General features: G+C 56.7%; 1 protein-coding gene across 7 annotated transcripts in view; it reads right to left on the reverse strand.

The window, feature by feature from the left end:
- TECPR1 (tectonin beta-propeller repeat containing 1) overlaps positions 1-23,841 on the reverse strand; it is a 37,171-nt gene extending 13,330 nt beyond the window's left edge. For 3 of the 7 annotated variants that reach the window (XR_010158911.1, XM_016945057.4, XM_063815472.1), the window contains exons 1-16: positions 23,650-23,841; positions 22,942-23,071; positions 17,456-17,699; positions 16,417-16,599; positions 16,104-16,226; positions 15,000-15,125; positions 12,304-12,478; positions 12,085-12,185; positions 9,743-9,844; positions 8,007-8,152; positions 4,659-5,149; positions 4,065-4,210; positions 3,043-3,198; positions 2,435-2,584; positions 2,172-2,329; positions 253-380 (exon numbers count right to left, since the gene is read on the reverse strand). Coding sequence is in view for 6 of the 7 variants with exons in the window: in XM_016945057.4 (XP_016800546.2) it covers positions 253-380; positions 2,172-2,329; positions 2,435-2,584; positions 3,043-3,198; positions 4,065-4,210; positions 4,659-5,149; positions 8,007-8,152; positions 9,743-9,844; positions 12,085-12,185; positions 12,304-12,478; positions 15,000-15,125; positions 16,104-16,226; positions 16,417-16,599; positions 17,456-17,680 (2,410 nt within the window). In the remaining variant the exon portion in view is untranslated. Of the gene's footprint in view, positions 1-252; positions 381-2,171; positions 2,330-2,434; positions 2,585-3,042; positions 3,199-4,064; positions 4,211-4,658; positions 5,150-8,006; positions 8,153-9,742; positions 9,845-12,084; positions 12,186-12,303; positions 12,479-14,999; positions 15,126-16,103; positions 16,227-16,416; positions 16,600-17,455; positions 17,700-22,916; positions 23,072-23,649 lie in introns of all 7 variants that reach the window. The other 4 variants (XM_001135658.6, XM_054655998.2, XM_016945058.4 and 1 more) reach the window with 2 other exon arrangements.
- Between the last annotated feature and the right edge of the window lie 378 nt (positions 23,842-24,219).

Consider the following 24,219-nt stretch of genomic DNA (forward strand, 5'->3'; position numbering starts at 1 on the left):
AATGAGGGGCTGGACATGCTGGTGGACCCTGGCCGCTGCCTCTCTGGAACCTTCGAGGCCCTCAGCTCGAAGTGGGTACTGGCAGGGACCATCCTGGGTGGAGGCTGGCAGTGGTGAAGGTCACCTGTCAGCCAGCTGTTAGCCGAGTGTGAACACTGGGACAGTGGCCCTGGCCTTGGGCAGGGAACCCAGACGGGGACTAGAGGAAAGAACGCCCAGAAAGGCTCCGGGGGGGCCGTGGGCCGCCCTCACCTTGGAAGCAGCCGCCTCCATAGCCGCCTGTGTATACCCAGGCCGTGTGGTCATAGCCGATGCCCCACACCACGCCCCGGCTGTTGGCCTCCACCATCCGCAGGTGGCCTCCCATCTGCCGCCAAAACCTGGAAGGATGTGAGAGGGCAGGTGGAAACCCCTCAGACCCCACCTTCCGACCCTGCCTGGCTGCCCTTTTGTTCCGTGTCCTCCTGTGGTTCTGGGATTTTCCCAGCCCTCGGTCTCCAAGCACAGACCATCCACCCTGCCTGACCTCCGCGTTCATATTAATCAACGCTAAAAAGACTCAGCCCACGAGAGGTGCAGGGTCTCGGCACTGGGGCTGTGCAGGTCAGACCCTCTCCATGGGCTGGGAGTCTTCTGGAACCCACCCACTTCAGCCCCATGGTGACATGGAGGGAGATGAGGCCAGCGGCGTGTTTCACAGGGGCCCCTTGGGGTCTGGGACCTGGGGAAATGGGCTGGCCACAGTGGCAGGTGCAGCCAGGCTTGAATGTCACAGAGCAGAGCCGGACATGACATCTAATCCTCTGCATGAGTGACAGCACGGCCCTTGGGCTTCCAGGGTGTCAGCGGGAGGCGGTGCCAGCACAGCATGGCCTCCTGGGCGGGCAGAGTGCAGGCTGCGGCTGGTGAGGGCACAGCCTCCTGCGGCCGAGGCCCTGTCACTGTCACTGTCACCAGAGGCGGTCTGAATCCTCTGACAGGATATTGCTGTCCCCTCCTGCAGCCAGGACTTCTGGCTCACTATGTCCCCAGCCCCAGTGCCCACGGGTAATGAAGCCCAGGACCTCGTCGGCTTGGGAACACCCCCAGGGCAGCCTCTGTCCCACAGGGGACAGAATCATAGCCCCCATGTCCCCTGCCGGGCCCTTGTCCTCAGGACTCAGCTCAGATCCCCCCCAGGGAACCTCATTCCCCCTTTGTGGCTTTTTTTTTTTTTTTCTGATACAGGGTCTCGCTGTGTTGCCCAGGCTGGAGTGCCGTGGTGTGAGTGTGATCACACCTCACTGCAGCCTTGAACTCCTGGGCTCAAGTGATCTTCCCACCTCAGCCCTCCGAGCAGCTGGAACTACAAGTGCATGACACCATGTCTTGCTAATTTTTTTGGTTTCTTTTTTTTTTGTAGAGACGAGTCTAGCTATGTTGCCCAGGCTGGTCTCGAACTTCTGACCTCAAGTGATCCTCCTACCTCAGCCTCCCAGAGTGATGAGATTGCAGGCGTGAGCCAACCTGCCTAGCCCCACCTTGTGGCTCTCAATGTCCCCAACAGAACAATGTCTCCTAGGCTTGTGCGCCCAGCCCTGCCCTCACCCCACTCCAGCCTGGCTACCCCGGGTCCCCCAGGTCCAGTCTCCACCAGCATTTCCCAGTGCCAAACGTCAAGTCCTCTCTCTGCCCACTCCTGCTGGACTTCAAACCCCACCAACTCTGCCTTGACCACGCCCCCAAACTCTCCTCCCACAGCGGCTCTCTCCTCTCTGCCCCCAGGCCCCGGGCCGCCCATGCAGCAGGGGCTCAGCTGGAGCTGGAGGCGGCTGAGCACCGGGTCTGTGCCCTGGGCAGGTGGAGAGACGTGGCTGCTTTGCTACAGCCTGGAAGCCCCCTGGGGTGGAGAATTGTGCCCCTCACCCACATTCCACATTCCTCCCGATGCTCAGAGGCTGCTGGGCGGCACTGACCCACCCTGGGCCCAGTGGGGCTTCTGGTTCCCCCTCTTGGAGTCTTTGGACAGGCCCAGGGGGACTTGGGGGCCTGGGAACCAGTGGCCGTGCCTCTGCCTGGTCAGCGAGAAGCTTGACCCTGCGTGGACTCCAGTCCTCTGGATCCCCCTTCTGTAACCACGAGCTCGGGGTGAGGCCAGGCCCCAGACCCCACCCAGAGTGCGGCTCACTCACATCTGGTCGCAGGGCAGGGGGTGCTCGTAGGCTTCCAGGTCCGGGCTGGGCTCGCTCACGAAGATGTCCCCCTTGCAGGTGATGGACCAGATGGCCTGCGGGGACGGGCGGCCCTGCACCTTCCGGCTCTCGCAGCAAGACAGGCTGAGCAGGGCGAGCTGGTGTGGCACAACGCCGGTCACTGCTGAGCAGGCCAGGCCAGGCCAGGCCACCCCACCATGGCTGTCCCTCCCCCCGGCCCGAGGGGACCACCGACCACTCACCCAGTCATTCATGTCCTGCTCGGTGGCAGCAGCCAGACGCACCGGCCACCTCTGCCGTGTCCGCTCAGGGGTGTACAGGGCAAAGGAGTGCTTGGTCTCGTTCAGCACTGGGACCAGCGCCACCACCTCATTCAGGAATATGTGGACGTACTGTTCACAGAACAGGCGCCCGGCAGGGCTGTCACCCAGGGCAGAAGGCCTCTGGAGGGTGACCCCCACTGTGCTTCACCCTGGGACCCTGGCCCTCGGACACCCTCTCTCCTGGCACCCCCAGCCCTGCCCCCTCCCTTGGGTACCCCCAGCCCTGCCCCCTCCCTTGGTACTTCATTTCTTTACCCCCTCCCCAGGCACCCCCATTTCTGTACCCCCTCCCCTGGGCACCCCCATTTCTGTACTCCCTCTCCTAGGGCACCCCCATTTCTGTACCCCCTCCCCCGGGCACCCCCATTTCTGTACCCCTCCCCTGGGTACCCTCATTTCTGTGTCCCTCCCTGGGCACCCTCATTTCTGTACCCCTCCCCTGGGCACCCCCATTTCTGTACCCCTCCTCTGGCACCCCAGTCCTGTGTCCCCTCCCTGGCCCCATCTCCTGTGGGACCCGTGGGCACCTTCTTCTCCTCGTGGACCACATAGTAGATGAAGAGGATGCTGTCCCGGACGCCGTCGTGCCCCGTGAACTGCTCCAGGGCCAAGCGCACGTCCACCCACTTGTGGGGCTTCCAGTCGCACCACCACTGCAGCGCCCCGGTCTTCACCCACACCGACTGCACAGGCCGGGGCAGTGGACACCATCACAGGCAGGCCCGGGGTGCCAGGGGAGGAGGGCGGGGCTGGGGGTGCCCAGAGGAGGAGGCAGGGCTGGGGTAGGGCCCACCCAGCACTCCCGGCTGTCAGCCCAGCTCCCCCTATGCTAATGATAACAGTGACGCTGCCGGACACCCAATAGGTGCAGGCTGAGCCAGGGCTGTTCCGTACAACCTCCTCTCTCTCAAACAGCCAGAGTGGGCACTGCCATCCCGCCTTCTGCATGGGGAGACAGGCTCGGGAGGGTTCCGTGCCTGGCTTGGTGTCACAGAGTGAGCCAGCGGCAGAGCTAGAACCCAAACCACAGCCTACTTGTGTCCAGGGGCCTTTGGAATGAGGCGGGTCACATGCTCTGTGTGACTTCCCTGTCACCCCCACACTTGACCTCTGAGGGCCGGGCTCTGCCACAGGATAGCGGGGCAGAAGCAGGGTCAGCCCAGGCGTGGGGTCTCCGGCCGCCCTCTGTGCTAACTCCTTGCAATCACACGCTACACCCCTGGGCGCCCGGGGTTCCCTCCAGCAGGAAGAGGATGACGTGGTTCCCCTCCCTGGCCACCCTCCCTTCCCCACCCACCACCCTCTGAGGTTGCTGCCGTCTCTGGGTCCCCAGGGCCTCCAACGAGTCCGGAACACAGTGAGGCCCAAACCAAAGTCTTCAGGATGGACGAAGAAACCCTGAGCTCATTTCTCTATGCCTGCATCTGGGCGGGAGACCAGGGGATGGAGGCATCTATCTGTTTCTCTCAGAGCTGGTACACAGCAGGCGCTCAATGAATGATTGCTGGAAAAAAAAAAAAAATGCGTGCGCAGCCACCGGGGCACCCACCTGCTCCACGGCCTGCTCGTAGTGTCTGAAGTTCTCCAGCTCCCGCTTGGTCCTTTCCGTGAGCTGCTGGAAGATCTGCTTCCTCCAGGCAGCGGTCTGGGCCGGCGTGATGGACAGGGACAGCATGTGTACCGAGGAGGACAGGCCTGTGGGGCAGAGAGAGCCTCAGGGCCGGGGCACTGTCCTGCCTGCAGCTGGGCAGGAAGCCACGGCGCTCCCCTCCACCAAATCAGCCCTTTCTAGCTCAAAAGCTACGCTCTCTGTTAAGCCTCCTTCCACCCTTCGCCCTGATGGACGAGTTGCTCTCCCCCAGTAATTCAGCCTGGAAAGCAGCCACCACTGCTAGCACAGGGGAGGGGCTGCAGACAGGGGAAGGGGCACTGGCCACTGTGCTTCCAGGTCCTGACAGCCTCGGGCTGGTCTCTGGAGGCCACAAAGGGGCGCAATGTCTGGCTCAGAGCTGCTGAGCACAGTGAGGCGTCCAGGGAGGACAGCAGGCCTGCCCGAGCCCCCTGATCCCGGCCTCCTCCCACACCCCACACCCCCAGGGCACCTGGCCATGTGGATGCCCCCAGGCCCTGCAGGAGCCCTTACCCGCCTGGACAGTGAACCACCTGGGCATGGCACATGCCTCCACCACGCAGCCGCCTCCCGACACCCAGGCCCACAGCGGGTGGTCATCCACCCCATACGGCTCCTCCAAGCCCAGTGGGAGGAGCCCCAGCGAGGAGAGGCTGGTGGTCTCGGGGAAGCCAGCGGCCGAGTGGCTGGGCACTTTCTTGGCCTCCTTGAGGTCAATATTGGTCCAGGGCAGCTCGGCCGGGGTGGGGGCCGGGCCGGGGTGCGTGTTGGGTCTGGCCTCCCTGCTGCCCTCGGCTGGGCAGGCATCTTCCACGGTATCTTCTGCGGTCCTGCCAGCCCCCAGGCCTGAGGCTGAGTTCCCTGTGGCATTCTTGGAATCGTCTAGAGGTTCTGCAGGGAGAGTCTGGCCAGGCCCTGGTCTCTCGACTTCCGAGGAGGCATCGGTGTCGCTGGGGGCAGACTCGCCACTACCCCTCACCTCATCACCGAAGAAGCAGCCGGCACTGGGGACAAATCAGGGCAGACCCATCACTCCCTTGCAGGGGAACAGGCGCTGTCAGGCAGGCCCGGCTCCAGCGTGCTCCACCATGACTGCCTGTGGAAACTTGGGCAAGTCAGAACCTCTCTGAACTCCTGTCTCTTCCTCTGTGCAAGGTATACATCAGCACCTGCTTCCAGGGAGCTGACACCTGGGCCACCCTGCAGACCAATCACATCCACATATCTGAGAGTGAAGATCTAGAATTAGTATTTCTTCTTTTTTTGAGACGGAGTCTCACTGTCATCCAGGCTGGGGTGCAGTGGCACAATCTCAGCTCACTGCAACCTCCGCCTCCCAGGTTCAAGCGATTCTCCTGCCTCAGCCTCCCGAGTAGCTGAGAGATTACAGGCATGCACCACCACGCCTGGCTAATTTTTGTATTTTTAGTAGAGACGGGGTTTCACCATGTTGGCAGGCTGGTCTTGAACTCCTGACCTCAAGTGATTCGCTGGGCTCAGCCTCCCAAAGTGCTGGGATTACAGGCGTGAGCCACCGCGCCTGATCATAAACCTCTTTTCTTTATAAAAGACCAGCTTCAGGATTCCCTTATAGCAACACAAAATGGACTAAAACGCGTTTTCAAGCCTCTTGGATATACACCCAGCAGTGGATGTGCTGGCTCACATGACAGTTCTGGGTTTCATGTCTTGAGGAATTGCTAAATTGTTCTCCACAGTGGCTGTACCATTTCACATTCCTACCAGCAGTGTATGAAGTTCCAATTTCTCCATGTTCTCACTAGCATTTGTTATTGTCTTTTTTTTTTTTTTTTTTTGAGATAGAGTCTTTCTCTGTTGCCCAGGCTGGAGTGTAGTGACGTGATCATAGCTCACTGCAGCCTCGACCTCCTGGGCTCATGTGATCCTCCCACCTCTGCCTTGTAAGTGGCTAGGACTACAGGCCCATGCCACAGCACCCAGATAATTTTTTTTAGAATTCTTGTAGAGATGGGGTCTCACTATGTTGTCCAGGCTGACCTTGAACTCCTGGGCTCAAGCGATCCTCCCACTTTGGCCTCCTGAAGTGCTGGGACTGCAGGTGTGAGCTACTGCACCCAGCCTTGCCTTTCTTCCACTGACTTTTCACTCTCTTGATAATGTCCTTTTGATTCACAAAAGTTTTTAATTCTGATGAAGTCCAATTTATCTGTATTTCCTCATTGCCTGTGCTTTTGGTGTCATATCTAAGAAGCTATTGCTAACCTCAAAGTTATAAAGATTTGGCATCTGTAGTTTTTGAAGCTTCTCAGCTGATTCTAATGTGCTTTCCAGTTTAAGAACTAACAGCTGGGGCCAGGCGCGGTGGCTCACGCCTGTAATCTCAGCACTTTGGGAGGCCAAGGCGGGAGGATCACAAGGTCAGGAGATCGAGACCATCCTGGCTAACACGGTGAAACCTGATCTCTACTAAAAATACAAAAAATTAGCCAGGTGTGGTGGCGGGTGCCTGTAGTCCCAGCTACTCGGGAGGCTGAGGTAGGAGAATGGCGTGAACCCTGGAGGTGGAGCTTGCAGTGGGCCAAGATCGCGCCATGGCACTCCAGCCTAGGCGACAGAGTGAGACTCCGTCTAAAAAAAAAAAAAAAAAAAAAAAGAACTACCAGCTGGCCGGGTGTGGTGGCTCACGCCTGTAATCCCAACACTTTGGGAGACAGAGGTGGGAGGGTCACTTGAGGTTAGGAGTTCAAGACCAGCCTAGCCAACATGGGGAAACCCTGTCTCTACTAAAAATACAAGAATTAGCCAGGTGTGGTGGTGAACATCTGTAATCCCAGCTACTTGGGAGGCTGGGGTGGGAGGATCACTTGGGCCCAGGAGTTTGAGGCTGCAGTGAGCCATGATCACACCACTGCACTCCAGCCTGGATGACAGAGTGAGACTGTCTCAAAAAAAAAAAACACCATCTGAGCAGACTAAACCCTCAGGTGACACATGAGCAAACGCCTGCCCTGGCTGTCCTCCCTGGGCCTCTGGGCTGACAGCACGGCAGGGTGGCAACCACCAGGCTCAGGGCAGAGGGGTGTGGACCAGGGGCTAGGGAGGGTCACAGCTACAGGTGGAAACGTGGACGGCTGCAGAGCCTGGGCCCTGAGCGCCATCTCCATCCATGCCCATGATGTGGACACGCCCGCTGCAGAGCTGAGATGTCCCCAGCTCATCCACTGAGTCGCCTGCCTGTGCTCTCACGGCTGGTGGGCAGAGCTGGGGCTTGTCCATGCTCTTTAGACCCACGGACCACCAGGTGCAGCCCCAAAACTGCAGCAGCATCACCTGGGGGCTGGTGAGAAATACCAAGTCTCAAACAAACTCGGGGTAAGACCCGGAGATCAAAGTCTCAACAAACCCTCCAGGAGACCCCGATGCCTGAGTCTGAGACCACTGCTGCAGGCTAGGCAGAGACCCTCTGTCTTGTCCTTGTTTCCCCTGGACAGAAGGGCCTTTACTTCCACCCCAGAGAAACTGTTTCTGCCCCAGATCTTCAGCCTTGGACCCAATGGGACAACCCAGCTCAGGGTCGAGCCTTACCTCCATCACGACAGCCCAGCCTTACCCTGCTCCCAGGTGCTGCCACCAGCAGCCCAGAGTATGTCAAACACCTCCAGCGGCCACCCCAGGCTGCCCCCAGGACCTCCTCTCTGTGGGACCGAGGCAGGAGGGCTTCGGCTCTTGTGGCTTTTGTGAGTGGAGACCCATTTTCTCCTGCCTGGGACAAGTCCTGGGACCCAGTGGGGCAGGTGGCAGCCTCTTCTGGACATGACCACCTAGGCTCAGACGGCCCATCCCAACCTGACTCCTGCACACCCTGCCACCCCCAGTCACCTGAGGAGACTAGACGAGCTGCCAGAGTGTGACCGGTCACACTCTCGGGCCGCGATGATGGCCTTCCAGGTCTTCCCACTGAGCTCGCTGGGGGTGACACCCTGCCGGAAGTACACGGCTCGGTCCTCACAGCCAATGCCCCATACCTGGAAGAGAGAGGCTATGTTCCGAGGAATCTGGGCGCAGGCCCGGGGGCTCTTCTCGCTTCCTAGGGGTGCAAAATGCAGGCAGGGTCCTCCATGTGCAGGTGTGTGTGGGCTGGGAAAGTCCATGCTGGGGCTGTGTGGTGGGCACACAAGTCAAATACTGGAAGGGGGCTCAGGAGAAGCTGCGACCTGGTCCCGTCTCCCTGACCTCAGGCAGACCCAGGGTTTCAAGGTGACAAGGTCCACGGGAAGTGGTGGGGCTGGGGGACGCTGTGTTAGGAAATGAGGTTCACCTGCCTCCCTGTCTTGCGTGTGCCCTCTGGTGGGAAGCAGATGCCCCCAGTGAACCCAGAGGTGGTCCTGGTTTTGTTGTCTTTGTTTTTGTTGTTGAGACAGAGTCTTGCTCTGTCACCCAGGCTGGAGTGCAATGACGCAATCTTGCTCACTGAAACCTCCGCCTCCAGGGCTCAAGTGATTCTCCTACCTCAGCCTCCCAAGTAGCTGGGATTACAGGCTCCCATCACCACACCCAGCTAAGTTTTGTTTTGTTTTGTTTTGTTTTGTTTTTGAGATGGAGTCTTGCTCTGTCGCCCAGGCTGGAGTGCAGTGGCGTGATCTTGGCTCACTGCAACCTCCGCCTCCCAGCTTCAACCGATTCTCCTGCCTTAGCCTCCAGAGTGGCTGGGATTACAGTCACGTGCTACCACGCCCAGCTAATTTTTGTATTTTTAGTAGACACAAGGTTTCACTGTGTTGGCCAGGCTGGTCTCAAACTCCTGACCTCAGGCGATCCACCCACTTCACCCTCCCAAAGTGCTGGGATTACAGACGTGAGCCACTGTGCCCGGGATGTTTTTGGTTTTTTTTAGAGATAGGATCTCACTCTGTCACCCAGGCTGGAGTGCAGTGGTGCAATCATGCATGGCTCATTACAGCCTTGACCTCCTGGGCTCAAGCAATCCTCCTGCCTTGGCCTCCTGAGTAGATGGGACTACAGGTGCACACCACCGCACTTGGCTAATTTTTAAATTTTTGTAGAGATGGGGTCTCACTATATTGCCCAGGCTGGTCTCAAACTCCTAGGCTCAAGTGGTCCTCCCACCTTAGCCTCCTAAAGTGCTGGGATTTACAAGTGTGAGCCACCACACCTAACCGTGGTGTTTTTTTTTTAAGATGTAAAGTAACTTCCCTGATTCTGACCTCACTTTCCATGGAAAAGGTTTCTGGGTAGGCATCCTACTCTCTGCCTTTGGGCAAGAAGTAAGGTTTGCTAAAGGGCCTAGGTGGCCTGGCTAGGTAGGCTGTGGCGTCTCTGTCCCTTGGCCCTGGCAGGCTCGCCTCGGGTTCAGCACCCCTGTGCACTAGCAGGTGCCTGTCTCCCCCCGGCCTCTGGGTGCTGTGCCACCGGGGGGGTGGGAGGAGGGTGTGGCAGCAGAGGGAAGCCTGGCACCTCAGAAAGAACTTCTTGCTCAGTACAATGGAGTGGGGGGCTCTCCTACAGTGGGAAGCGGCCACTAGGCTATTGGGTGGCATCAGGAGCCCCCATTCTGGGACCCCTGCTGTTTAGGGGCTGCAGACCCACGTGCACACCTGGTCGTTCATTCCCACGTTCACCATCGTCATCTCACCAACCATCTCAATCCAACTGGTGCCGCAGGGATTGTGAGAGTTGACGCCTCTTCGGAACCACACCTGGGGGAGTCAGAAATAAACATGCCTTCCTGGAGGGCCATTGAAACAGACGGTTCATTCGTTTAAGCCTCAGGGAGAACAAGTGAATAATTTGATCCTTTGGTTCACGTCGCAAATGAGCAGTGGTACATCATTTAGCGAGGAAGCCCTTATCCGTGATCCACGCCGCTCTTCCCACACCCTGACCGCATCTCCTGTGCCTGGCACTGTCCCACGAGGGCTGAGGGTCCTCTGGCCTCAGCCACATGTGTCCTGGCAGCTTCCTGCCCATTCTCCAGCCTAACGCTTGGAAAAGGCTACTTTATTTGAATTGAGTTGGTCCCTGTGAAAGACAACGGCCTTAATACTGTTATTTAGGAAAACTAGTTTTTAAAAAGCTCATTATTAGAAAAAACAAGACCCCTATTTTGAGTCTATTCTTAGTACTTCAAGAAATACTTAAAGCGAAGTATTTTCATGTCGATGTGTAAAAATACACACACTCCCACTAGATTTTCCCAGACAATCTGTGGCTCTGTGATTCAGTGGGTGGTCATGCTCCACCCCGCCACCCGGCATTCCATCAGGGCTCTTCTTATACATTCTCCATGGTGGCCTGGGAGGCCCCATTAGTCTCAGACCTACTGGAGACCTTGTGCTATTAGAACTCCCAAGATGCTGCCAGACATGGTGGCTCACACCTGTAATCCCAACACTTTGGGAGGCTGAGGCGGGTGGATCACCTGAGGTCAGGAGTTGGAGACCAGCCTGAACAACATGGTGAAACCCTGCCTCTACCAAAAAATACTACAAATACTAGTCAGGCGTGGTGGTACACGCTTGGAACCCCAGCTACTTGGGAGGCCATGGCAGGAGAATCGCTTGAATCCAGGAGGTGGAGGTTACAGTGAGCTGAGATTGGGCCACGGCATTCCAGCCTGGGCGACGGAACGAGACTCTGTCTCAAATTAAAAAATAAAAAAAAGAAATCCAATGTTGCCCATTTAATCCAAAGAAAGTGACACATTGCTGTAAGAGGGGCTTGGAAGTTGTGGTCTCTGGGAAGTGGGGTGACCAGGATCCAATGTGGGGGACAGTCTGGTCTGTATTTTTGTGGGCTGGGAGTGGCCTCAGACTCTGAGAGCTTCAGCACTGGAGATACAGATGCAGACGTGTGGCCCGTCCATCCCCCTGGCCAGGGAAACCCCCTTGACAAGCAGTTAGAAAAACCCCGTGACTGGCCGGGCACGGTGGCTCATGCCTGTAATCCCAGCACTTTGGGAGGCTGAGGCAGGCGGATCATGAGGTCAGGATATCGAGACCATCCTGGCTAACACGGTGATACCCCATCTCTATTAAAAATACAAAAAATTAGCCAGGCGTGGTGGCGGGCGCCTGTAGCCCCGCTACTAGGGAGGCTGAGGCAGGAGAATGGCGTGAACCCGGGAGGCGGAGCTTGGAGTGAGCAGAGATCGCGCCACTGCACTCCAGCCTGGGTGACAGAGCGAGACTCCGTCTCAAAAAAAACAAACAAAAGAAAAACCCTGTGAGTAATTGGAAATCGGCTGGTTTTATTGGACTTGCCGCTGATAAGATGCAAAAGACAAGCAGTGACTAGAGGATGGGGAGGCGCTTGGTTAACCAAGGGCTTCAGGAAATTCGCTTCCGATTATTCGAAATGTTGCAGCCTATTAGGTGATACTTGCAGTTGCTGCATTTGGGTACCAGCGTGTGGGTGGAGGAGGATTTTACGGCACAAAACGTCCTGGAGATTGGCAACAATTTCAGCAACAAACAATCCATGGTGCTCAGCTGGTGCCGGATTTGTTCTAATGGGTTTTTCTTTTTTGAGACGGAGTCTTTCTCGTTGCCCAGGCTGGAGTGCTGTAGTGCAATCTTGGCTCACTGCAACCTCCGCCTCCCAGGTTCAAGCAATTCTCCTGCCTCCCAAGTAGCTAGGATTACAGGTGCCCGCCACCATGCCCAGCTAATTTTTTGTATTTTTAGTAGAAACAAGGTTTCACCATGTTGGCCAGGCTGGTCTTGAACTCCTGACCTCAGGCAATCTGCCCACCTAGGCCTCCCGATGTGCTGGGATTACAGACGTGAGCCACTGCAACCGGCCTGGGTTTTTCTTTTTTTTTAATTTGAGACAGGGTCTCGCTCTGTCACCCAGGCTGGAGTCCAGTGGTGCGATCACAGCTCACTGCAGTCTCCAACTCCTGGGCTCAAGTGATCCCCCAGCCTCATCCCCATCTTACCTTCCAGTCCTTGGTGACAGCCCAGACCACGCTGACTCCCACCGAGACGTGCATGACCCCGTTTTCAGATCCAGGAGGCTCCACGATGGACCAGGAACTTCCTACCGGGCCCCCAAGAAACCCCCAGTGGCCCCCATCAGCCTGGACAGCTGGGGAGCGAGTGACCCTCACCCTTCTCCCCAGTACAGGGTATGTGGGTGGGGGAGCCGGGCTGCCCACCTTTGGGATTGCTCCTGTTGATTCCTTCCCGGACCAGGGCCTGCCCCTCCCAGAGTGTGGCCCACAGGAGGTCGTGGGGCCCACAGCTGATCTGAACCACCTCCCCGGGGGTGTCCAGCAGGGACCAGGAGGACCCTTCGGGGTTGGAGTGGCTGACGTCCTCTCTGTACCACACCTGGGAGGCAAGACAGGGACACAGCACCTGCATCAACTCATTCACACCAGCCAAGCACGGGGGTCTCGGTGTGGTAGGGGGTAGGACCCATGTCCCCTGACCGTCCAGATCTCACTCCCTGCCCCCTACCCCGGCCAAAAAACGCAAACCCTGGATTCCGGCGGTCCTGGGGGATACACTTGTTCCATTCATCTGTTTGGGGTGACGCCCCCAACCCCGCCCACTCATGGACACCCACCCACCACCTGATTCCAGTCTCAGTCATGTGGGTCTCCGGCCACTCTGGCCAGCCCGTGTGTCCCATGCCCCCTTGTGGCGATGTGCTCTCAGGACACCCGGCTCCAGGGGAGGCTCCAACTCCCATTCATAAACTATCTAAGACGTCAGTTCTTTTTTCCTTCACTGAATGGTTAAGACTGGGAGCAACGTGCTCAGAGCATCCGAACTGTTTGGCTCATTTTAGCTGGGGGAGACTACATGTCACTTCGTGATCCAGAAAGGGCAAGGGACCCTCCCCATAGGGCTGTCTTCAGACAGGGGACGCAGCCTCCCAATCCTGCCACCATCCCCCTACAGCAGGCCCTGCAGGACCAGGCCTAGGAGCCTCCCTTCGGTAGCAAGTGGCCCATCTGTCTCCCCAGCTTCTATAGAAGCCCAGGTCCTGGTGCCACCTCTCATGGACCACAGGTGTGGTGCAGGCAGCACCAGCTCACGGCCGACATTCCAGGACACAAACGCTGCTCTGCAGCCCCTGTTCTCCCCTCTCTCTCTTTGCATCCAGATGGGCATGGCCCCCCGATGGGGGCTCAGTCCTGGGGCAGCTCCCTCACTCTGCCCGGCCCCTCGCCACCGCCCTTCAGCAGGGCTGAGGAAGCAACTGTGTTCGCCTATGCCCAGGCCAACATGGCCGCAGAGGGGGGCTGCGACAAAACTGGCAACTTCTGAATAACTGCTAAGCCCACTGGGGAGCTGTGGTCAATGCGTGGTGAGAGCGACTGAAGAATCCTGCTGTGCAACCGAAAGCCATGACTCGAGTGTCAGCGCCCTGAGCTCAGGACCCTCGGGGCCTCTGCTGCCCTCAGGGGCTGCTTCGATTCCTCTGCTTAGTTCACAAACTCCTTGAGACAAGATTGCCTCTCTCTAAACAGCCACAGATCCACTACCCACCTACCCACCCACCCATCCACCCATCCATCCATCCATCTGCACACCCACACATCTGTCCACCTGCACACACCTTCCATCCATCCACACATATAACCACCTATCCATCTATCCATACACCCACTCACCCACCCACCTACACACCCATCCATCCATCCACACACCCACCCACCCATCCATCCACCCATCTATCCATCCATCCGCACACCCACCCATCTGTCCATCTGCACATACCTTCCATTCATCCACACATATACCCACCTATCCATCCATCCATACACCCACTCACCCACTCACCCACCCACCCACACAGCCATCCATCCATGCACACACCCATCCATCCATCTACACACCCACCCACCCATCCACCCACCCACCCACCCATCCATCCATCCACCCATCCATCCATCCGCACACCCACCCATCTGTCCATCTGCACACACCTTCCATCCATCCACACATATACCCACCTATCCATCTACCCATGCACCCACCCACCCACTCACCCATCCACACACCCACCCACACACCCATCCATCCACACACCCACCCACCCATCCATCCACACATCCACCCACACACCCATCCATCCACCCATCCATCCATCCATCCGCACAACCACCCATCTGTCCATCTGCACATACCTTCCATTCATCCACACATATACCCACCTATCCATCTACCCATACACCCACCCACCCACTCACCCACCCATCCACACACCCATCCACCCATCCACACACCCACCCACCCATCCATCCACACATCCACCCACACACCCATCCATCCACCCATCCATCCATCCATCCGCACACCCACCCATCTGTCCATCTGCACACACCTTCCATCCATCCACACATATACCCACCTATCCATCTACCCATGCACCCACCCACCCGTCCACTCACCCATCCACACACCCACCCACACACCCATCCATCCACACACACACCCACCAATCCATCCATCCACCCATCCATCCATCCATCTGCCCACACACCCACCCATCCACCCATCCACACACCCACCTATCCATCCTTCTGCCCACACACCACCCATCCGTCCAGTGGCACACCTTCTGTCACCCACACACCCACCCCCACACTATTCCTGAAGACTGTGGGAGGCACCAGCAGGGAGCTCAGAAACTGTCTTGAGGAGGCCTCATTGATGTGCCTGAGCTGAGGCTGGGCACTGATCAGCACGCTGGGGGCTCGGAGGAGAGAAAGGCCAGGAGCAGGCATGGGGTGGGGGGGCTGGGGCTCCGGGGAGGAGCAAGACCCAGGGGGTGCACAGGACAGGACCCACAGGAGGTGGGATCGTGGGGAGCCAGGGCAGGGAGAGGGGTTGGCCTTACCTTGCCCTGCAGAGACACAGCCCACACTGACAGGCGGCCCACGGGCTCCTCCGTGATCTCCCAGCCCCCTACAGAGAGGTCGTTGAAGGGGTCAGGCAGCTCCTTGGGGTCATCCTTCGAGGGGATCTGAAGGAAGGAAGTGAGAAATGGTAGCAGTCAGCGCCCAGTGGGCACCTGGGCATGCACCCACCTCCTGCCCGCCTGCCATCCGGACGTCCATTCTCCAGCCCAGCCTGCAGCTGCCTTAATTCACAGGGAAGGCAGCATCAGGACTGTGGGGGCCCCTGCCCGGCTAATTTTTGTATTTTCAGTAGAGACGTGGTTTCACCATGTTGGCCAGGCTGGTCTCAAACTCCCGGCCTCAAGTGATCCACCTGCCTTGGCTTCTCAAGTGCTAGGATTACAGGCATGAGCCATCGCACCCAGCCTCTACAAAAAATTTAAAAGTTAACCGGGCATGGTGGTGCATGCCTGTAGTCCCAGTTACTAGGGAGGCTGAGGTGGGAGGATTGCTTGAGCTCAGGAGTTCCAGGCTGCAGTGAGCTGTGACTGTACCACTGCACTCAACAGAGTGCAACAGAGCGAGACCCTATCTCTAAAAAGAAAAAAAAATAGGGCCAGCTCCCTGGTCTCCTGGCTTCTCCCAGTCCCAGGGGCAGCCCCACCTGACAGCCCTGTATGTCCCAGGGAGGCCTCCACTCATTGGAGGCCACGCCAAGACCTGGGTCCAGTGCTGTGCTCCCTAAGCTGGGAGGTTCTTCTGGGTCATAGAGCAACGCTAGAGCCAGAGGTGCCTCCCTTGGCTGAGGGGGAGGACAAAGTGCCAGATGGAGGCTCAGTCTGGGACAGAGCAGCTTGGACACCAGGGTCAGGGCAAGTTCTGTGCTGTCCTGGGCCTGGCCTGGCTCCCTGTGTGACTATCTCCCAAGTAAAGGGACACGCAGTGTAGTGGTGTTCCCGGGACAGGAAACAGCTCAAAGGCCAGGTCCCGAGGTGGGCGTGGTGTCCCCTGGTGCACACAGGTGGGGAAGGTGGAGAGGAGGCTGCATGTGACACTCTGTCCTGGTCCTATCCTGCCCCCAACCCACATTCAGGAACAGAGACCTTGGCCCAGATGTCCCGGGACTTGTATCTCCTGTACCGGATCCACTTCCGGCGCCGCACACAAGAATTCCACTTCTTGTCTTTCGTGTAGGTGGCGGGAAAGTCGATGGCATACGTCCACCCCTGAAACACCAAGGAAGGGGCTCTCAGGCTCTGCGGGGAAGGCATTTGAAGAGCTGGGAAGGTGGGGAGGGAGGGTGCGGCCTGAAACACCCGAGCTCAGGCACCACAGGGTGCAGGGGACAGAAGCAGGGACAGGCGGGAGGCACCCCCTCCCCACAGGGCAGTCATGGAGGGTCCCAAGTTCACCTACCCCTTTCTCAGTGGGTTCACCTCCAAAATTCTCATCCACGTACCAGTCAGACTCCCACTCCCAGTGCGGCGAGGGCAGTGCCACCCTGTCCAGCAGCCGGTGCTGGAGCCCACTCACGTCACTCCACCCCCAGCGGTCACTCAGCAGGAGCTTCTCACAGAAGCCGCCCACGGGATTCCAGCGCTGAGGGCCGGGGACACAGAGGCGGCCTTGGACCCAAGCCTGCTGGGCGGGAACCCAGGCGGGCCAGGCATCTCCAGGACCAGCTGACCCAGCCCAGCCGACCCCCTCATTGATCTCCAGAATAGGAAGTGAGCAGAGGGCCTGTGTGGGACCCAGCAACTGGGGACCCCCATGCCACTTCATCATGAGCCAGCAAGTAGATCAGCACAGCCCCAAAGGGCAAAGAACCCTCCTGCCAGCCACGGCGCTGTGAGCAGGGCAGGCGGTGGAGGGCACACCTTGTCCTGGGCTCCCAGAAACCACTGGAGCCTGCCCTCGTGGGGACCTGGCCAGACTGCTTTGGTGAGGACACAATAGTGGCTTCAGCCTCAAAGACCCTGGATACTATGCAACTTGAATTTTTTTTGGAGGGGCGGGGTGCAGGGGGACAGGGTCTTGCTCTGTTGCCCAGGCTGGAGTGCAGGGCACGATTATGGCTCACTACAGCCTTGACCACCCTGGCTCAAGTGATTCTCCTGCCTCAGCCTCCTAAGTAGCTGGGACTAAAGGTGCACACCACCACACCCTGCTAATTCTTGTATTTTTTTTTGTAGAGGCAGAGATTCACCATGATGCCCAGGCTGGTCTCAAACTCCTGAGCTCAAGCGATCTGCCCGCCACAGCCTTCCAAAGTGCTGGGATTACAGGCGTGAGTCACCACGCCTGGCAGCAACTCAGATTTTAAGTACAAGGAAGGAAATGAAGGCAGGAACTGGTGGGGAATCTGGGGCCTCTATTTCCCTTCTGTGGTTCATCATTTTAACCAATAACCCAGCGAACTGACCCGCTCGGCAACTCCAACCATGAGGGTTGCTACCTGATTCTCATAGGCCTCCTCTCGGCGGCGGATGGGGACATCGCTGGCACACACATACACGTAGACCTGGTTGTCACAGGCAATGCCCCAGCAGCACTGCGTGGTGGCGCTGACGCGCTTGAACTCCAGCTGGGAGTCCTTGCACAGTTCCCAGTACTGGCCTGCTGTGGACAGCGTGTACACTCTCCCGAAGAGGTCCACCGCCCACAGCACTGAGTTGGGCATGGCGGCGGCTGGAGGTAACCTGCGGCAGGAGGACAAGGGCCAGTGTTCAGGCTCCCAGCCCAGGGGACATCAGAGTCATGTGAAACCTGGGAGACTTCTACTGTGACTATTTGTTCTTTTTCTCTTTTTTTTTTTTTTTGAGATGGAGTCTCACTCTGTCGCCCAGGCTGGAGTGCAGTGGCGCAATCTTGGCTCACTGCAACCTCCACCTCCCGGGTTCAAGCAATTCTCCTGCCTCAGCCTCCCAAGTAGCTGGGATTATAGGCACCTGCCACCATACCCAGCTAGTTTTTGTATTTTTAGTAGAGACGGGGTTTCACCACGTTGGCCAGGCTGGTCTCGATCTCCTGACCTTGTGATCTGCCCGCCTCAGCCTCCCAAAGTGCTGGGATTACAGGCGTGAGCCACCGCGCCCGGCCAAATGCTTATTCTTTGTTTTTTTGTTTATTTTTTTGAGACGGAGTCTCGCTCTGTTGCCCAGGCTGGAGTGCAATGGCACGATCTTGGGATCTTGGCTCACTGCAACCTCCACCTCCCAGGTTTTCTCCTGCCTCAGCCTCCCCAGTAGTTGGGACTACAGGTGCACGCCACCACGCCTGGCTAATTTTTGTATTTTTAGTAGAGACATGATTTCACCATGTTGGACAGGCTGGTCTCGAACTCCTGACCTCAGGTGATCCACCTGCCTCTGCCTCCCGAAGTGTTGGGATTAGAGGCATGAACCACCACGCCCGGTCTCTTTTTTGTTTTTGAAAGAATTTAAAAATAGATCACTTGAGGCCAGGAGTTCAAGACCAGCCTGGTCAACATGGTGAAACCTCATCTCTACTAAAAATACAAAAATTAGCCAGGCACAGTAGTGTGTGCCTGTAGTCGCAGCTACTCATGTGGCTGAGGCAGGATAATGGCTTGAACCCGGGAGATGGAGGTTGCAGTGAGCAGACACAGTGCCACTGCACTGCAGCCTAGGTGACAGAGGGAGACCCTGTCTCAAAAAAAAAGAATTTAAAAAGTAGAGACAGGGTCTTGCTCGGTCACCCAGGCTGGAGTGCAGTGGTTTGATTACAACTCGTTGCGGCCTCGAACTCCTGGGCTCAAGTGATCCTCCTACCTCAGCCTCCTGGGACAACAGGCATGCACCACCATACCCAGCTAATTAAAAATTTTTTTTTTGTAGAGACAGAGTCTCACTATGTTGCCCAAGCTGGTCTCAAACTCCTGGTCTCAAGCAATCCTCCCATCTCGGCCTCCCAAACTGCTAGGATTACAGCCTTGAGCCACCATGCCTGGCCAGATCTTTGTTTTCAAAAGAATCAATGAAAGCTTACAGGTTTAGTTGAATCTCGAAAGATATAACTACCCCACTACTTCCCCAGGGGTCCTTCCCCAGAGTGGGCAGGTCTCCCCGCCATGTTGGCCTCTATCCGGGCATAGTGAGGGCACATTGAGAGCCAACGTGACCATGTGAATTCAGGGACGTAGGGGTCTTTTCTTCATGCGCCCTCAGTGACTCCTTCCTTCTCTTCCCCCGGCTCTCTTCTTCTGCCATTCTCTACTCCTTTCTTTTTCTTTTCTTTTTTATTTTTTAAGAGAGTATCTTGCTCTGTTGTCCAGACTGGAGTGCAGTGGTGCAATCATAGCTCACTGCAGCCTTGAACTCCTGAACTCAAGCCATCCTCCTGCCTCAGCCTCCTGAGTGGCTGGGACTACAGGCATGTGCCACTGTACCTGGCTAATTTAAAAAATTTTTTTTTTAGAGATGGGGTCTCGCTATGTTGCCCAGGCTGGTCTTGAACTCCTGGCCTTAAGCGATCCTCCCACCTTGGCCTCCCGAAGCACTGGGATTACAGACGTGAGCCACTGCACCCAGCCCTTTCTCTCTTCTTTCTCTGTGCTTTGTAGGCATAGCCAAGGCTATTGCTAAGCTCTGCCCCTGACCACCCCTGGCCCCACCTCCAGGGCCCACAGTGCTGTTGCACCCAGGGGTGTCCTTCCTGGAGCCCTGGCTCCTGATAGGAACAGTCTTTCCACCGTGGCAGGGCCACATGGCCAGACACAAGGCAGCCAAACACAGAGCTACTGGATGAAGCCACCAGGGCCATCACCTGAGAAGCTCTGCCCGACAGGGCGGCTCCTAGATCCAACCCAGGACACTGGCCCGGGGCCTGAAGAGAGGAAAGAGCCTACAGATGAAGACATGGCCAGTCTGACTTAAAAACCGGAGCAGAAGGAGACAGGCAGAGTTTATTTAGGTGCCTGGAGGCTGGGCCCAGTGCTCCCGCAGCATGCCAGAGCCATGCGGGTGCTCCAGATGGCCGGGTGACTGTGACGATGGCACGAGATAGAAGCATGTCTGAAAAGAGGAGCAGCTGCCACCGGCAAAAAAAAAAAAAAAAAAAAAGCCAGGTGCGGTGGCTCACACCTGTAAACCCAGCACTTTGGGAGGCCAAGGCAGATGGATCACCTGACGCCAGGAGTTTGAGACCAGCCTGGCCAACATGGTGAGACTCCATCTTTACTGAAAAAAAAGGCGAAAATTAGCCAGGCACAGTGGCGCGTGCCTGTAATCTCAGTTACTCAGGAGACTGAGGCAGGAGAATCGCTGGAACCAGGAGGTGGAGGTTGCAGAGAGCCGAGATTGCACCACTGCACTCCAGCCTGGATGACAGAGTGAGACTCCGTCTCAAAAAAAAACAAAACAAAAAACTAGGCTCTTTGGGGACAAGGTGTATCTTTTTTTTTTTTTTTTTGACAGAGTCTTCCTCTACTCCCAGGCTGGAGTGCAGTGGCATAATCACAGCTCACTGAAACTTCCACCTTCTGGGTTCAAGTGATTCTCCTGCCTCAGCCTCCCAAGTAGCTGGGATTACAGACCTGCACCACCACATCTGGCCCATTTTTGTATTTTTAGTAGAGATGGGGTTTTGCCACTTTGGCCAGGCTGGTCTCGAACTCCTGGCCTCAGGTGATCCGTCCCAAAGTGCTACGATTACAGGCAGGAGCCCCTGGCCCTGGCTGGGACAAGGTATATCTTACAAACACCAAGAAGACAGATTGCAGGTTGAGAAGGAAGTGAGTGAGAGGGTGAGGAACAGGAAGACAGGAAGCAGAACAAAAGCTCAGCTCTGGGAAACTCCCATAACAGGAAGTGGGGGAAAAGAATAGGAGGGAGACTGCCCAGCAGAATGGAGGAAGCCCGGGGAGTAAGAGCCCCTCCCAGAGCAGCTGACCTCCTCCACCCCAGGACACCAAGGCCCGTCAAACATATGAGAAATTCAGAACACCAGCTTTCTGGAACCATCTGAAACTGAGCTGGGACCCCTGGTGACCCCTTCGTGCCTCACTGATCAGGACTGAGGGTCCCTCTGGCACCTTCACAGTGACTAAGAGAGTCCAGAGCTGCCTGGATCTCAGAATGCTGCATTCTGGGATCCTCACTTTCTTGTACCACCAAAAGCTAACTAACCTCTCTGTGCCTTAATTTCCTAATCTATAAAAGGCAGAATAGGGCTGGGCATGGTGGCTCATGCCTGTAATCCCAACACTTTGGGAGGCCAAGGCGGGCAGATCGCTTGAGGCCAGGAGTTTGAGACCAGCCTGGCCAACATGGTGAAACCCGTCTCTACTAAAACTACAAAAATTAGCCGGCTTGGGAGGCTGAGGCAGGAGAATCGCTTGAACCTGGTAGGAGGAGGTTGTAGTGAGCCAAGATCGTGTCACCACACTCCAGCCTGGCCAACACAGCAAGACTCCATCTCAAAAAAAAAAAAAAGAAAAACAAAAAACCAAGTCCCTTTCAGGTCTGAGTCTTCAGCCTCTTCATTTCCATAATAGTCTCTGCACACAGTGGGTGTTGAAACAACATTTAAGGATAATCACCACCACCTACCTCCAACACACTGCCAACTCCCTGATCTAAGACAGAAATACTTCTCCAGGGAAAACAAATGCCACAAATAACTTGAAAAGTAAGGTCATAATTGGTGGACAGATATGTGATAAAGCAAGTAAAGTGTCAATAGTAGAATCTAGTTGGTGGGGATGGGGATGCTGACTGTATAATTCTTTCAACTTGGCTGTATGTGGGAAAATCTTCAATAAAATGCTAGGGGAAGACGAAGGTTTTTTTTTTTAATTGTCACTTTCTATAGTGTTAAATATAAGTTAGCCTTCAAAGATAGCTCAGAGGCCAGGTGCAGTAGCTCATGCCTGTAATCCCAGCCCTTTTCGAGGCTGAGGTGGGAGGATAGCTTGAGCCGAGGAGTTCAAAACCAGCCTAAGCAACACAGGGAGACCCCATCTCTGTAAAAATAAAAAGTTAAAAAAAAAAATTAGCCAGGTGTGGTGGCACATGCCTGTGATCCTAGCTACTTGGGAGGCTGAGGCAGGAGGATCACTTGAGCCCAGGAGTTTGAGGCTACAGTGAGCTATGATTGTGCCACTGCACTCCAGCCTGGGCAGCAGAGCGAGACCCCGTCTCAAAAAGGAAAACAAACAACAACAACAACAACAACAAAACAAAGATAGCTCAGAATTCACTGGATAAGCAAGCAGTTTAGCTAGACTCAGTCTGCAGGTTGAGCTCAGTGAAAGGAGATTTTGACTTTCCTTCAAATAAATGACTAAGCACTAATTTCCTCATAGACATCATTGAATCTTCTGGGCAGTTAATGGGAGAAGACTCTGCTACAGTGAAAGGGAGGGGTGGGGGTTTGCTGTATTTACAAACTCCCTTCAGAGTAGAGACCCAGGCACCCGTCGTCACTTCCTAGCTACAGTTGACATCCAGTAACCATCCTTGGTCAGCCACACTTTCTTTCTGCCTCTGCCAAGAGGCTCCCCCTAGCTCCTCATGGGCCACTTTCTGGCTGTGAGCTGATCAGGCAACTTACACAGGGTCACTGGGTCAGAGGACTCTTGAAAGGGGGGTTGGAACATGAAGCCCCATGATTCAGGGATCCTGGGACTTGTTTGTTTTGTAAGGTTAGAGGGATGGAGGAAAATCTTCCAAATCAGCAGCCTCGAATTCACCAAGAATTTCTACAAGATGAATTTGAGTTGAACCTTCAGTCGTTCCACGAAGAAGGTGTGCTCGCCACCCTCAAAGCCATCTGCCTTTCTGTCTCAGTTTATTCACAGATCCTTTCAGAGACCAAAAAAAGCACCCAAGAGAGGCGGGGACAGAGATGTGGTAGAGGGAAAGACACAGTACAAAGAACGCTCCGCAAGCACTTACTTCCTCTGAGCCTTAGGAGTCCTACCTAAAAGGTTTCTTGCTTGTTTTTCTATTACACTGTCACTCCCATCCGGTATGCAAACAGTCGGCAATGCCTACTACAGTAGCTCGCTGGCTGCCAGGTGCAGGGGCTGTTCAAAAGCGACATCAGGGTCCTAAAAGGTGGGAAAAAGCAGCAGAACTTGCATGGTAGTTGATTCTTTCCTGAAGAATAGGGTCCGCCCAGCCCCACCGGGCAGGAGGTGTCCTGAGTCAGCCTGGCGTTCAGCCCAGTGCTGTGCACTTGGGTGACAGGTGGGGCCCCTGCACTGCCACCAGTAGCATATGTCGGAGCTCTGGGCCCTGACCATCTGCCAAAGCTAATCTTACGACAAGCAGATTTGCTCCCATCAATACCCAGGGAGAGGGCTAGGCAGGCCCCTTGCTGCGTGATTCTCGAAAACAACCAGGATCCCGCGATCCGCTTCTCCTATGGCTCCAGTCCAAAGGCTGGAATGGGGGCGTCACCTGCACCAGGCAACTTCGCTAGCCTGTGGGCGTTCCAGGGCAGGGGACGGGGGCGGCACCTTCCAGGTGTGCAGGCGAGATGACAAGTGCGGTCTCTCCTTCCTCCCTCCCCGCGAGCAAACAGCCTGGGGGTGGTGGGGAAGGCGGCGTGCCCAGCCCTTCATCGCCCCATTCTTTCCCACGGCCCTGGGCCGCCGCTGCAGCTGGAGCGCCACGCTGCACTCACCTGGGCCCGCGCAGGGCGGGGCGAAGTCGCGGTGGTAGGTCCTCGGCGTCCGGGAGGAGCGGACCGGCCCTCCCGGAGACCGGGCAAGAGGGTGGGCCGGAAGCGCCATCAGGCCCCGTGCCCATTGGCCAGCCTCGCCAGGACGCTGCGGCCTGGGACGTGCGATTGGCTGCGGTGCGCCGCGCCGGGGCTGGCTTCGAGGTCGCGCGCCCGCCCACTTCCGGGGTCGCGCCAGGTCAGGAGTCCAGAGTCGGCTGAAGCGAGTTGCCGCGTTCTCTCTGGCGGCGCGACACCGGCCCGTGGACCGCCCGGCCGCCCTCCAGGACCCGGTCTGCAGGAGCGGAGAGGGCGGTGTGGACACCGCCTGCAGGCGAGGAGAAGGGGTGGCAGAGAGGGTACCTGGGTGCGTGGCTGTGCGGCGTCAGGAGGAGCAGGGTGTGGGAGCCCGGCATGGGGCGTGGAGAGGACGCAGGGAACAGGTGTCTTCCTGGTATCCATCGAACTGAAACGTAGCCCTTGAGCACACGCTACACTTAAAGCTTTACTCTTTCGAGGAGGAGTCCTGGAAGC

Source organism: Pan troglodytes, chromosome 6, assembly GCF_028858775.2.
Source record: "Pan troglodytes isolate AG18354 chromosome 6, NHGRI_mPanTro3-v2.0_pri, whole genome shotgun sequence".
Taxonomy (NCBI): domain Eukaryota; kingdom Metazoa; phylum Chordata; class Mammalia; order Primates; family Hominidae; genus Pan; species Pan troglodytes.